The sequence below is a fragment of the Pocillopora verrucosa genome, chromosome 11, assembly GCF_036669915.1.
Source record: "Pocillopora verrucosa isolate sample1 chromosome 11, ASM3666991v2, whole genome shotgun sequence".
In the NCBI taxonomy this organism is placed as follows: Eukaryota; Metazoa; Cnidaria; class Anthozoa; order Scleractinia; family Pocilloporidae; genus Pocillopora; species Pocillopora verrucosa.
In genome coordinates, this window is record NC_089322.1 from 16,585,872 (window position 1) to 16,600,367 (window position 14,496).

The 14,496-nt window shown below is 38.3% G+C and overlaps 1 protein-coding gene and 1 long non-coding RNA gene across 4 annotated transcripts; both read left to right on the forward strand.

Moving 5' to 3' along the window:
- The first annotated feature begins 1,368 nt into the window (after positions 1-1,368).
- LOC131796952 (uncharacterized) lies at positions 1,369-8,115 on the forward strand. Of its 3 annotated transcripts, none has more exons than XR_010715751.1 (3): positions 1,369-3,409; positions 4,336-6,170; positions 6,715-8,115. It is a non-coding gene; the product is annotated as an uncharacterized lncRNA (long non-coding RNA). The 3 variants fall into 3 exon arrangements; XR_010715749.1 differs by having other exon boundaries at positions 4,336-4,437; positions 5,886-8,115; XR_010715750.1 differs by having other exon boundaries at positions 1,369-2,573; positions 3,329-3,409; positions 4,336-8,115.
- Positions 8,116-9,889: 1,774 nt separating this feature from the next.
- On the forward strand, positions 9,890-13,253 carry LOC131796948 (E3 ubiquitin-protein ligase TRIM71-like). Its single transcript, XM_066174541.1, has one exon. It carries the CDS (start codon positions 9,918-9,920, stop codon positions 12,123-12,125), a length of 2,208 nt encoding a protein of 735 aa, XP_066030638.1. The 5' UTR covers positions 9,890-9,917; the 3' UTR covers positions 12,126-13,253.
- The last annotated feature ends 1,243 nt before the right edge of the window (positions 13,254-14,496 follow it).

The window sequence follows — 14,496 nt, forward strand, 5'->3', positions numbered from 1 at the left end:
TAGGGTCACTTGACCTAGAAAAGGAGTGTAGGGTACTAGACAGAGAAATAAATACTCTGGAAAAAAATTTCAAGGGGGTGATGTGGGTTGAGATCATAGAAATTACAACAACCTCTTGCCTCTTTCGCTTCCTTAGCAGATACTATTTTGTCTGTAACTCTTAAGCGGGATCAAGATCATACCCCAGTTTTTTATTATTTTGTGATTTTGCATGAAGACTATCATCTTTCTTCCAAGGGTCAAATACACATTTTCCCCAAAGGTGTAGGGGCATCTTCATATCTTAAGTTGGGGGGCCTGTTTCTTGAATTACTGTCCCAGTAACTTAACAGGCCCCAAACCATATTTTAAAGACAATATTTAAAGCCAATAGAGAAGCAGATTCTAACAGCCCTAAGCAGTTCATTTTTAATATTTTGTTGATAGTTGTATTGTATAATTTCATAACTTCTGAAACCCTCATCTTGAATGAAAACAGACAGCTGTACAGGCCTCTTAAGTTACCAGGATCTCCCGAAGCAGGTTCCCACTCATTACACCTCCTTAACATAACCATTTTGTTGTATGTGTTCCTAAAATCAAGTTCCAGACTGCTAAAAATAAGACCAAGTGTCAAGACCTAATCTGAACTTCCTATTGAATGCTGATAGGCCTGTCAAACTTCTAATATTTTTGTAATTTTCAGCTCTCCGTGTGAAAAGAAGACTAAAGGCAGCATGGACGATAAGCAGGTAGATAAACTTGGGCTTCTGATTTAATGATTATCAAGTGGCAAATTACTATTTTTTTATATCATTTTTAAAGAAAAGGCAAAGAGAAAACAAATTTACCTTATATCTTTACCGCTGAAAATAAATTTATAGGGTTATGACCCTAAGGACAGGTTATTTCAAGAGATCTAACCCAAACCATGGTTTTACACATTCAGTGGATCCAAGGCTTTCTCTATAACAGGGTTGTTGATTTTATTAAATTGTCATCTACATCTACTGTTAGCTTTTGGCCCTCTTGACAATGTTCACAAAAATAAATGTTCAGATGAAAGTTCTAGCTAATAGTATAGTAAATTGAATATTATTTAGGATGAGGTCTTGTGAAATAATGGCTAAACTTTGTTTAAATAATTAGATCAAGAAAGCAACTTCTATAGATAAGTATTAGTACCATGTATTCTAATATTTACCGGGTAGCATATGGACATTATTAAGTTACAGACTTAATCACTTCTGAAAATCCAAGAGTTAAAAGAGATGAATTTTACATTTTATCAGGATTATCAGTTTCTCAGGGTATCATTCAGTGTAGTACACTGTGTTCTGTGGCATGTATCAAAACCATTAATATTATTTTCCAATCCCAGGTTTTTGAAGTTGATCAAAAAGCTGATCCACAGGAAGAAGTAAACATCAGTGAAGGTATATTTAACTCCAAGAAGTGAATTAAACTGAACTTTATCTTATGTAATGTTACAAATGTAGGATGCAACTCTCCACTGAAGGCACCTGTCTATTGTAGGGATGTGAAGAAAAAAGCCCTTAATGCCACTTTTGATAAAAAAGAGTAAATAAAGTATTTTTGCAAGCAAAGTGACCCAACTAGTGGGTTACCCCCAGCATTTCATCAGGCTTCCCTGAAAATTGTCTGGTACCCAGTTATACTCCTCTCACTTTCGATTTAATGCTACATGACTTTGTATATTCTCCATCAAAATTGCAAGTTTTCCTCCAACAAAGTCTGGGAGAAAGTTATTATCAATTGCATCAAAGGTTACATAGCCAGGACTCATGTTAAATTTTTATTTCATATAGTAGATGACAGCAGATCAAAGAAGTGCCTAAAAGATTTAAATGAGGAGCTACTTTGTTGTATCTGTCGTGAACTGATAGTATTGGCGCACACTTTGCCTTGCTCACACACTTTCTGTTTTGGTTGTATCAGGGACTGGCTTTGGTGAGACATATCACAGAGCATTTTTTTAGTTCGAAAGTCATCTTAACCCGTAACCTTTTAACCCCTAAGGGTGATTAGCATCTAATTTCTCCTTACAATATCACCCTTAAATCACACATTAAAGTTGTGAGAATAAAGGAAACAACCAGCAACATAAGAAGTATTTGATTGTGAAACAAATTCTCCTTGTCAGCACCTTTGGGAATGTATAGAGAACAGTATGGAGAATATGCACAGTGATGTTTGGGTGTAAAGGTTTAAGGTAAATCTGTTTGGTCATGTGAAATGATTTGACAGCACATTATTCAACCACACACAATAGTAGAATGTTTTGATTCAGAAACAACAAAATAGTCATAGGTCAAACTGAGTCATTATTTCATAAAAACTTGTGTAATCTTGAATTTCAAAGGCATAATGTGTGGACTCTATCCTATTGGTTCTTAAATTGAGCTTCTAACCAATAACATTTGAGAATTTTATTTCAGTTTGATTCACTAATGTGATTGTATTGATTGATATAATTGAAAGAGTGCTAAGAATAAAATGACATGTTAATGGAGCAAAAAGACTGTCCAAACTGTAGAGCAAAGGCTCAACTCAAGTCTGCTGTACCAGTGAAGGTGAGTGAATCCTTTACACCCTAACATCAGTATGCATATTCTCCATACTGTTTGCTCTACATTTCCTAAAGTGCTGACAAGGAGAATTTGTTGAACAATCGGAAGGGCTTCTTTAGTCTGTGATTATTTCCTGTATTTTCATGACCTTAATGTGTGATTCAGAGGTGATATTGTAGGGAGAAATTAGATGCTTGTTACTCTTAGGGTTCTAAGGGTTATCAGTTGGAGGGGTGATTAGAAAAGAGCCTTAAGGTTATTTTTTATGGAACACCAACTTCTTCTTTCTTTTTTGTGAGGTGATACAGAACAATGTGGAAGGAAAATCTTTTAGTTCATCACAAGTCATTTAAGGCTTTTTTTTTTCTCTCCACTTCAATTTTGCTTGCACAGTTAGTGAAAGTTAAGGTGAATTGTATTCTATAAGACTTTCTCACATTATTTAAGGGTCATGTTTTGACAGATTGTGACATCCTAGAATAGGGGTGGATTTTAAACACTGTACTTGAGATGTATTTGCTTGTCTGTCAAGACCAGTCTGTGTCAGGTCTAGATGCATTCTCTACAAGTTTAACATGCATATTTTTGTGCTCTTATCAGTGAACTGCTCTATAAACTTACTCAATGACTCAATTCTTATTCACATGTAAACAATTTTTTTTCATTTCTGTGACATGTCCTGTATTTTGCATATCAGAGACAAGAATTCAATTGTAATGATAATGAGTAAGTGCTAAGCTTTCTGTTTGACCTTCCAGGTGCTAGACAATACAATAAACAAAGTAGCAGAAGAAGTTCTTTCTCCAGAGGAACTTGAAGAAACGCTGCTGAAAATTCAGGTGAGCAGTGATTTGAAAAAAAACCTTCCACTTTTGTTGTTGCAGTTAAGTTTTGTATTGATCTTTTAATAAACAAATTCTTATGAACTGAACATACATGTATCATTCCTATAACATTTTTCTTGTCTTTCTAACATAATTAAAACAAATAATTAACAATTGTATTTCACCTCAGTGGAGGTGAACAATGGTGGATATTTACCTTGCCATTTAGTGGCTCAGTTAATATCCACCAATATTCACCAACACTTTGGTGAATAATTGTTTTGATATATACCATACAGAAACCAAAAAAATTAGTTTATTCCTGTCAATATAGCGAAAAATGGTTGAAATTAATTTTGTCTCTTCACCTGCTTGGCAGTGAATAGTACTTGCTGATCTCTTCTGAACAAATGAATCAGTGCACATGAAAAGCACTATTCACCTGTGTGATATTTTCTGACAAGTGATGTTTGCATGTGTAAGATTCTTTGTGAACTGCTGTGTACAAAAGATTAAAAAAGCAAAATCAAATTTACCAGTATTGCTTTTTCATGTCATTTCACTTTTGTTTATAGAAAATTGCATTTAATATTTTTTTTGTCAATTCTCTGAAACATATCAGATATTTTTGTCTTCAAGATTGTTCTTGTTTGTTTGTTTTTAATTTTTTAGCTGCTTAACCCTTTCACTCCCAAGATCTAATTAGTAATTCTCCTTACTATATGCCATACAATTCTTATGATGTTAGTTCAGAGAATTTGGTATTGGATCAACTAATAATCCCACAATTGACATTCTTCTCTATTCTTGTTACTTCCCTGCTTGATATTGTATTGATATTGTAAGGAGAAATTCTGTCTTGGTCACTTGTGGGAGTGAAAGGGTTAAGCCTCCTACATGTGACTGGTAGTGTGTTAAATAGCTTTTTGTGATGCTTTCAGTGTTACTGACTCCCACAGAAAAAGAGCAGCATCCCCATCTGTACCCACACCCCATACTCATGACCCCCTCTAAGGACTGCACCCGAAGAGGCTGCTCCCAAGGTAAGTCTGGACAAGCTGTGAATTCATCAAATAGGAAATTATAAGATTAAATAAGAAGATTAAATATGAGATGGCAGCTTAACCTGTTCTCTTAAGAGTGATTAGCATCTAATTTCTCCATTCAATATCACCTCTGAATCAAACATTAAGGTCATGAGAAAGTAGGAAATGATCACAAACTAAAAAACCCTCTTGATTGTTAATCAAATTCTCCTTGTCAGCACCTAAGGAAATGTTTAGAGAACAGAAGGGAGAATATGTATGCTAATGTTAGGGAGTGAGGGGTAAATGTCTAGAGCTCTGAGTTCAAGACTTGGACATGTTGCTGTGTTGTGTTCTTGGGTGAGACACTTTACTTTCACAGGGTTCTCTCCACCCAGGATTATATATGGATACTGCTGTCAAGGAAACCTGATGAAATGATGGGGGGTAACCTGCAATGGACTGACATCCCATCTGGGAAGGGGGGGGGGGGGAGGGGTGTAAAACCAAAACCTAAAAAATCTCATAGACCAACCAGATGAAAAGAAAATAACATGAGCAGGTGATAAGAACTGACATTGAAAACAAACAAACTGGCTGAGGGGCAAGAAAATGAGAGTGATCAAGATGAGAGCGATATTTTTTTATCCCTCTTCTCATTAGCAGTCAATTTACTATAGTCCACTTTAATCATCATTGGCAGTCCATTGCAGGTGATGTTGACTGAGAAACAGTTAACTGCTTTAGGGGCATTGATGCACTGCAAGTTCAGCATGTGAGCAGCACAGTCTACTGCAATGGTTGCATTTAAGACTGTCAGTTGTTGGTGTGCCTCCTTTTGTGAGCTGCTTGAAACTCTGTTGGAGACAGCTGATTCCCCCCCCCCCCCTCTATATCCAACCCCATTGATAGATAACGATTGTCACCTTAGTAAGATTTTTCAGTGATTTTTATTTTCCCAAACTTAATTTCCCTGAATGCACCGCTTTTATTAGTTTCCGTTTAAGGAGATAAAAGCATAGCATCTACCTACCTTATTTGCTTTTGCAGGAATTGCATTTGAGATGTATTTAGAAACAGTCTATAGACTGAGGAGTGTTTTGATTGCATCAAGTTGCAATTGCTATTTAGGTATTCCATGCATGCAGGAGTTTTCATGAACAAGTTCCTTTAAATAGTATGAAATATAAATTGATTGAATGAATTACTGATATTATAGGATACTTTTCACTGTACTCATAAACTGAGTACAGTTCTCCTTTAGGTTCAAATAGTGTTGACCATTGTTGAAATGATATCTTACTGAATGCATTGTGAATAAATTTTACTTGTTTGATTTGCAAAAGTGTGTTACTCTTCAGCAAGAATGACTGCATGAGTAATGGATAAGTTATCTTTTTTGTTGTATTAAAATCTCATCTTTGGCTGAAGTAGGCTATTTAGGATTATTTTTTTGACTTTGCCAGATTGCATCAGTTGATAGCTAAGATGTAAAGTTCATGAGAAACCCTTCCACCTTACTTGGTTTAGTTTAAGAGCCAAGTTAACCAAGATGTTGTCTTGCAAATTCTCATTCTTCGGAGACAGAGCAAATTAGATGAAGTAGCAGGAAGGAATGAGGAGACTGATGGTTTGGGAGGCATTCCGGCTACACAGCCTCCCCTCACCGCACCCCTGGAAAGAAGAGATAATTCTCCACAGTTGAGCATACTCTGGAGCACATTGTTGGCCAGCTGGATGTGCTCACACAGGTTAGTTGCGGAAAAAATTTGTGAACAAGGAATTGTTTTGGAAACCAAGAGCCTTGGGGGGTGGGGACAGGGGATACACTCCTGTTAATGACCCCACCACGCTGCCATTCATAGGGGAGAATACCAGGGGTTGAAGAGGGACCCATGTTAGGGGGAAAGGGGCAAAAGGTGTGGCCCGATGAAAAGCTTACTCGTATTAACAATAATCAATATCTATTTTAAAACACCCTTCCTTTAACAAGACACAAGACTTAGAAACGGGGGACACAGCTTTCATGTACTCAATTTTTGCCAGTTCCTTTTACCAGCCTTTGAGAAGCTTAGATTCATTTAGCCTGAATCAGACGGTCTTCTTCTTTGTTTGGGGAGGGGGGAGGGAGGGAGGGGGATGGTATGGAAGCACCACAGTTGCTTTTTGTCTCTCCTCCCTCCCCCTGGAAAAAGGAATACCTGATCGCAAGATGGAGTTCATTTCTGATCAAATCCGTGGCCCTCGTCGGGAAAAAGGTCATGAACAGTCTAATATGAGGTTTTTGTTGTACAGAGACGAGGCAAAGATTTCATGCAACATGGAGATGTATTAGCTTATGCTGAAGCGAAAAATGTTTTTTAGAGTAAGGGAGATACTCTGATATTCATTGCGCCGCCTTTTGTTGCAGACAGTTTCAATTTTGGAACAAATGCTGACGATGACTGAGAATAAATTACGAAAATGCCTGGGTAATCAACAGAAAATAACTCTACAGATCAGACCTAATGAGTAGCGCGATGCGGCGTCAGTATAAAGAGACTTAATCACTAGACATGTTCAGAATTCTTTTAAGACTAGTCTTTGTAAGGTAATATTGTAAACTATGAAAGAAATTTTCAATTGAGTGTCGAAAGTAGTCATGGATATAGTCATGGGCATTGGTTTAACTTGACTTTAGTATGTTATTGGTTTAGAAAGCCTATGCCACCCTCTTGACCAATCAGGTACGAGCCTTATCAAGATCGAGCGTGGAGTAGGGCCATTCGTATATTTCCAACGCGTCAGGCTCTTTGACAGTTTTTTTCTTTGAGTTATCTTTGGCATTTTATTATATTTCCTTTATTAGAGCAGTTTCCAACTGATTATCAAAAGTGATGCTGGATTGCTTTGGTTTTGCTTCATTTCGTTGTGTGATTGGTCCAGAAAACTCGTGTCACAATCTCAACCAATCAAATGTAAAACTAAAACCAAACACGACTTGGTCACTCGCGTTTTCCCGCGCTTTAAGGAGGTTGCCTGTTTCTACTCTGTGTTCTCATTGGCTAATAATCATGGTAACCTTTTTTCTGATTGGCAGTTGTCATCACAACTGGATTTGGTTTTTCGATACTCAATTGAAAAGTGCTCGACGATTGGCAGTTGTGATCAATTTGGATTTGGTGATCCAGTTGTGATCAATTTGGATTTGGACACTCGATTGAAATTCGCTTTTTGAGAATACAGTGTTGTATATCTGTGTGCATGTACATATCATATAAAGTTACTAAGGCAGTACCAGAACTACAAGTAGATTAATAAACTATTTATACCTACCTTTGCTGTATGTTTGGAATGAGAACTTGGTTTACATTTAGTCGGAGGTTGAAGTAGCTTTTTTGTGAACTTTTGATTTTATTTTCTGGTGTTCTCTGTATTCAATGTTCTTATATGTTTTAAAATTGTTTTTGGTTTAAATACGTAGTCAGTAACTATAGATCCACGGCCAAGTAATGGCTTCTCAGGGTTGTCAAAAAGATTTTGTGTAACAGCCGTCAATTCAGTGTCAATTCCACGTTTTATTCGATCCGAACAAATACGCTCAGCACACTGATCGAATACAATACTGTATGAGAAATCCTTACAAACAAGCAAGTGTCCTTTTCCGTAACCTTGAACAGTGCTACAATATCCGTAATGGTTCCGTAATGTTCTATTTCTTCGATGTGAGTCTAGTTAAATGATCCTCATCCGAAAAATAAAAGCGAGAATAACAAGCGATGAAAACATACGTGCGCCGAGGTTTAACGTAGTGTCGAATGGCAAAACCTCGGCAGAGACTGGCCCTAGACCTCAGGGAAGATACCACTGACATTTAGAGTAACTGGACTGTGATACAAAGAAGGCCGCACTAAAAAGTTTATTTCCACCATTGTCATGCTTCTATGCCTGTTACCGGCTCAATGTAACAAACCTGCCTTCTATGTAGAAAGGGCTTATCTAGATTGTTACGTATTATCTTTTTCAAACTTTTAAATGCCGATTAACAACAGCATTAGGGGTCAAAATCTCCTATTTGATGCATACACTGTATTCAAACAGCCTTGGACCGAAGGCGAGACCACATCAGCTTCACTCTCTGTTAGGCTGTCACCGAGCGCTTGAAAAGAGAAGAACTTATCTAAGAAGGTGACTCCTCCATCTACTTTCAACTGAGTCTCTTTTTTTCACTCATCATCCACCCTCCCTTCCCCCGTTCTGTTCGCATGTGTTGAACCGGAAGACTGATGTTTGAAAGTTGCATGGTCACAAGAATAAAATGAAAATAGTGTGGCAGAGAAGAACTGCAGCCGACCGTTTTTTTTTTAACTTTCACCTACATTTAGTTAACACCATTTCTGCAAAAAGTGGTTGGCTTTCCGAGTATCTGTATACCTACCCCTCCCCTAACTCAACATTAACCCGGACTTATTATAGGTTGACTGTTTTGGGGTGAAGGAAGGGGTAGGTTCGTTGTTTCTCTGACGTTGATCCTAATCCATGATCCGCACCAAATGCGACACGCAAACGAATCAAAATAAGTTATAACCTTTAGAGAGCTAGTCTCCCTTCTCATAAGAAATCAGATTTTAGTGACCTTTCCGTCAATGTCACGGAATTTCTAATCGTGACTGCATATCTGCTTAGTGTTACTCTCTCGCGCTCCCTTTCAAAAAGTTAAGAAACATCGAAATAAAAAACTGAAGCTATCAAATACCGCTCGGGAGAGCACGAGATTTCTACCAAAGAGATCCAATTCGCTGCTTTTTAATAAAAAACTGTGTCAATCAAGTTTCTTGGAATCTCAACTCACTAAACGGCGATAAATATAGCCATGATAAAATGAGGTGGATGGTATAATTTCAAACGTTAGCAGCGTGTTCTTTTCGTGATACAATGGCAAGAGCGATCCCTTCGGTCACGCTCTGAAATCGATATAATTACGCAGTGATTGAGAAAGTAGACAGTTGGTGAATAAAATTGAAATGCAAAACTGTCAATCTCTGCGAGAAGCTCACATGATTCTTAAGAGATCTAACTCGCTGCTTTAAATAGAATTTAGTTTCTTGAAATCTCAAACAAAACAGGGTGTGTTTCTCTCTGCAATTCGTGATGGAGACGCTTCCACAAAACCTCTCTGATAATTTTCGTGTGGAATCAAAAAAGTTTTCTCAAACTCACTAAACTGCGGTAAATGTAGCGATGATAAAATGAGGTTGATGGTACAAGAACAAACGTTCCCAGCGTAGAGTATTTCGTGATACAGTGGCTAGAACGACACATTCGGTCACGCTATGAAATCGATTTTACTACGCAGTGAGAGAGAAAGTAAACAATAGGTGAATAAAATTGTAATTCAAAACTGTCAATCACGCGATCCTACAGAGATCTGCTTCGCTGCTTTAGATAGAATGCTAATCCAAGTTCAGTTTCTCGGAATCTCAAACAAAATAGGGCTTTGTTTTACTCAGCAATTCGTGATGGAGTCGCTTCTAAAAAACCTCAAGGAGCATGTAACATGCTCGATTTGTTTGGATACTTACACCAAACCGAAGACCATTGCTTGTCTTCATACGTTCTGCTGTGAATGCCTGGAGAGACATGCACTAACGAGCCAAAAACAAGGGTTTTATCGATGCCCCGAGTGTCAGGCACAAATTGGCATCCCTGAAGGAAAGCGTTTTGATAATCTGCCGAGCAGTTTTCTGCACAACAGTTTGTTGAGTCTTCTCGCCGTTCGACGCAGCGGCGAGGGAAATGAAATCAGCTGTAGTACATGCCAGAAGAAGAGCGCTGAGATCAACTACTGCTTTGATTGCGAGAAGTTTATGTGCCCAGACTGTGTGAAAGCACACGAAGTGTTTCGAGAAACTTTGTTTCAAGGACACAAAGTCACACCAGTGCGACAGTTTCAAGCCACAGACTACGAGGCGTTGTTGAAACGGCAGTCATTTTGCTCCGTTAAGTATCACGAGAAAGAAGTGACAAAGTTTTTCTGTGTGGGCTGTCAAAGCTGCGTGTGTCAGGTTTGCATCGCCACTGATCACAAGAGCCACGATGTTGTTCCGCTTGAAAAGGCAGCGGACGATGAAAAAGCAAACATTATTGCCAGAGCAAAGCTGGTCAAAGAGATGAAGGAGGTCTGCCGAGGCGTTATTTGTGAATTTGAGAACACGGAACATGAGTTGGAAACGAACATTACCACAGCTAAACGCCAAGTTTCCCAAGCAGCCCAACAGATGATGGGAAAGCTTTGCCAACTACAACGTCAAGCCATTACTGCCCTAGAGAAGACTCGCGTGTCAAGGATTGAGAAATTACATTCTGGAAAAGCATCGGTTGTCTCTTTCGAAAAGCAACTTGACCAAGCATTTGAGTTCAGTAACAACCTGGTTGAAAGAAGCTCAAGTTCAGACATAATGCAAAACAAGAAAAATGTAGAAGAACGAATCAAAGACCTCATCGAGACCACAATGCCTGCACTTCCGGTTAGCTCGTGTGTGGAGTTTGTGTCGACATGTGAACCAGAGAGTTTGAGTCTGGGATTTACGAAGTTCAGCAAGACAGATGTGCAAGGATCGACCGTGGAAGGACTGGATCAGAATTTCCAAGCTGGTGTAGAGGCAGAGCTACTAATTTGTCCCAAATCAAGCGAAGGAGAAATCAGAAACACTCGGCACACAGATCGTGTTGAAATACACGTAAACCCTGCTGATCAGGTGAGGAGCTTGGTGACGAGTGAAAAAGAAGATGGAAATTTCCAAGCAAAATTTGTAGCGAAAGTACCTGGTCCTTATCAAATAGAATTAAAGATAAATGGACAGAAACTTGCCCGGAGTCCATTTTCTATTCTGGTCAAAGCACGAGAGTTAAATATTGTAGGCAAGTTGGATATACATGGAGAAATGCTCCAATGTCCAACCGGCATTGCAGTGAACAGTAAAGGTGTTATTGCTGTGGCTGATCTGTATCGTCATTGTATCCTGGTATTTAATGAGACAGGAAAGTTTGTGCGAGAAATTGGTTCTTATGGAGACAAGGATAGACAATTAAAGAATCCAGTCGACGTCACGTTCGTAAACGATGACGAGATTCTTGTGGCAGATAAATATAATCACCGAATACAGCAGTTGAATGTACAGACAGGGAACTTTGAGAAAAGCTTTGGAAAAAAGGGAAGTGGAGATGGAGAGTTTATGTTTCCTGTAAGTGTTTGTATTACAAGTGATGGACGTTTTATCGTTGTAGTGGACCGTGATAACAGCAGAATTCAGGTGTTTACAATGGATGGTGAACCTGTGTTTAAGTTTGGAGACAGTGGCCCAGAAAGGCTGGATAATCCACTCAGCTGCGTTTGTTACGAGGAAAAGTTCTTTGTAACTGACTTTAAAAATAACTGTGTGAAAGTGTTTGATGAGAGAGGACAGTTTTTGTACAAGTTTGGAGAAAAAGGAAACGGTGATGGACGGATGGATCAGCTGTATGGCTTATGTGTTGACAAACATAATAACGTTTTCTTATGTGATAGGAGAAATAATGGAGTTCAACAGTTTACATTGGAAGGAACTTTCACTGGAAAGGCAAGTTCAAATAATCAGTTTGGATGGCCGTGGAGTGTCACCCCAATGCTAGATGATCGGATTGTGGTCACAGACTTCAGAAAGAAAGAAGTTTACATTCTGAAATGAATGCCCATTTTTGAAAGTAACTATCAATTCTTCGTAAGCAAACCTTTTGCGAATATCTGTAAGTTTTATTGTTTTATTAATTTACGGAAAACTGTGACATGTCACGTGTCACAAGAAAACTTGAAAGAAAATGGCAAGAATCAACAACTTGCCTTCTAATTTTTCAAGGACAGTTTCAAAGAGTTGTTGATTCATCACTTCAGAAATGTGACTGTGTGAACTTTTATTAAATTATAGTAATAGGACTGAGTGAAGTCCAATTCGGTCTAAAATCATACGAGTGATTGACAAAATCGGACGACTACGAACGGGGAGTCCCATTTGTCAATCACTAGTTTAAAAAAGAAACTAGACATCGATTATACGTTTTTATGAAAAGACAACGGTTCAGTCGCCGAAATGCGCGACAACAGCGCTTGCATATGACACGCATTGTCCATTTACACAGGCATGACATGTCAACTGTTCTATTCAATTGTCCAGTTACAGGCATGACATCTGCACTGTCCAGTTGGTGCTCAAATCGAGCTGGTGATAACCAATCACATGCAGGAATTTTGTTATAGTTTTGACAGACCACAAAATGGATTTCAAACGAGATTAAGCTTTGTAACCGCTCAAAGATTTAGGAGTATTATAAAGGCAAAAAAAAAACACATTTTTGCAAAATAAATGTACAGTGGCATTGATTAATGTAAATTGTTGATGATACATTTTACTTATCAACTTTACATTTTTCCAGCATGTAGTAGACTTTTCCGTGAGCATATTTTGGTAGAGCTTTGGTTAAGTTAAATAATAGCAATTCTCTCATCAAATGAAGCATGCCTTTGTATCAAATTTTTAAATTAACACATTGACAGCAGCTTGCATGATTAAACTGTAAACAATTCAACAATTTCGTAGTTCTTCGTTACTTTTGGAGGAACAACATTTAAATTGTTATTAGAAACCGTCTAAAGACTGAGGAGTGTTTTGAATGCATCAAGTTTGCATTTCTATTTAGGTATTTTATGCATGCAGGAGTTTTCATGAATAAGTTCCTTTAAGTATTATGAAAGTGTCGATTGATTGAATGAATTACAGATATTACAGGATATTTTCCACTGTATTCATGAACTGTTCTAAAGTGCTTATCCTTTAAGTTTCTATAGCATTGACCATCGATAAAACAAATATCTTATTGAAAGCATTGTGAATAAATTTACTTGTTTGATTTTCAAACGTGTGTTACTGTGCAACAAGAATGGCTGCATGAGTAATAGATTAATTATCTTTTTGCTGTACTAAAAACTCTTCTTTGGATGAAGTAGGGTATTTAGGATTATTTTTGACTTTGCCAGACTGCATCAGTTGAAAGCTAAGATGTAAAGTTCACAAGAACCCCTTCTGCCTTACTTGGTTCAGTTTAAGAGCCAAGCTAACCAAGATGTTGTCGCACACTTCATTGTTCAGAAACAGAGCAAATTAGATGAAGTAACAGGGAGGACTGGGGAGGCTGATGGTTTGGGAGGCATTCCAGCTACACAGCCTCCCCTCACCACACTCCTAGAAAGAAGAGATATTCCTCTACAACTGAGCATGACACTGGAGTAAATTGTGGGCCAGCTGGGTATGCCTACACAGTCTTTTGTTATGGAGACATATCTGAACAGGGAATTATTTTAGAAACCAAGAACCTTGGGGGTGGGGACGGCGGATACACTCTTGTAAATGACCCCATCACGCTGTTATTCATTGGGGAGAATACTAGGGGTTGAAGGGGACCCATGTTAGGGAGAAAGGAGCGAAAGGGTGTGGCCTGATGAAAAGTTTACACCTATCATCGATTAATCAATATCCATTTTAAAACACCCTTCCTTTAGCCGGGTATGGGGGGGGGGGGGAGGGAAGAGATGGTGGGGAAGCACTATAGTTGCTCTTTCTCTCTTCCCCATCCCCCTAGAAAGAGGAATACCTGATCGCAAGATGGGGTTCATTTCTGAAACAGCAATTAGCTATCAAGTCCATGGCTTCCGTCGTTAAAAAGGTCATGAACAGTCATATGAGTTTTTTGACGAGAGACGAGGCAAAGATTTCGTGCAACATGGAGAGGCATTAGCTTACGCTTAAACTTAATGATATTTGACTTTTTTACGACATTTTTTGGTGTTGGGGAGAGATTGTCATATTCATCGAGCCACTTTTTGTCGCAGACAGTTTCAATTTTGGAACAAAGGCTGACGAGGACTGAGAATAAACTACGAGAATGCCTGGATAACCAACAGAAAATCACTTTGCAGATCAGACCTAACGAGTAGCGCAATACAGCAACAGAATCTAGAGACCTGATCATTAGACATGTTCAGAATTATTTTAAGACTAATTTTTG

Excerpts from the sequence above, each read along its gene's own strand:
- LOC131796948 (XM_066174541.1), top strand. The coding sequence starts at position 9,918 with ATGGAGTCGCTTCTAAAAAACCTCAAGGAGCATGTAACATGCTCGATT.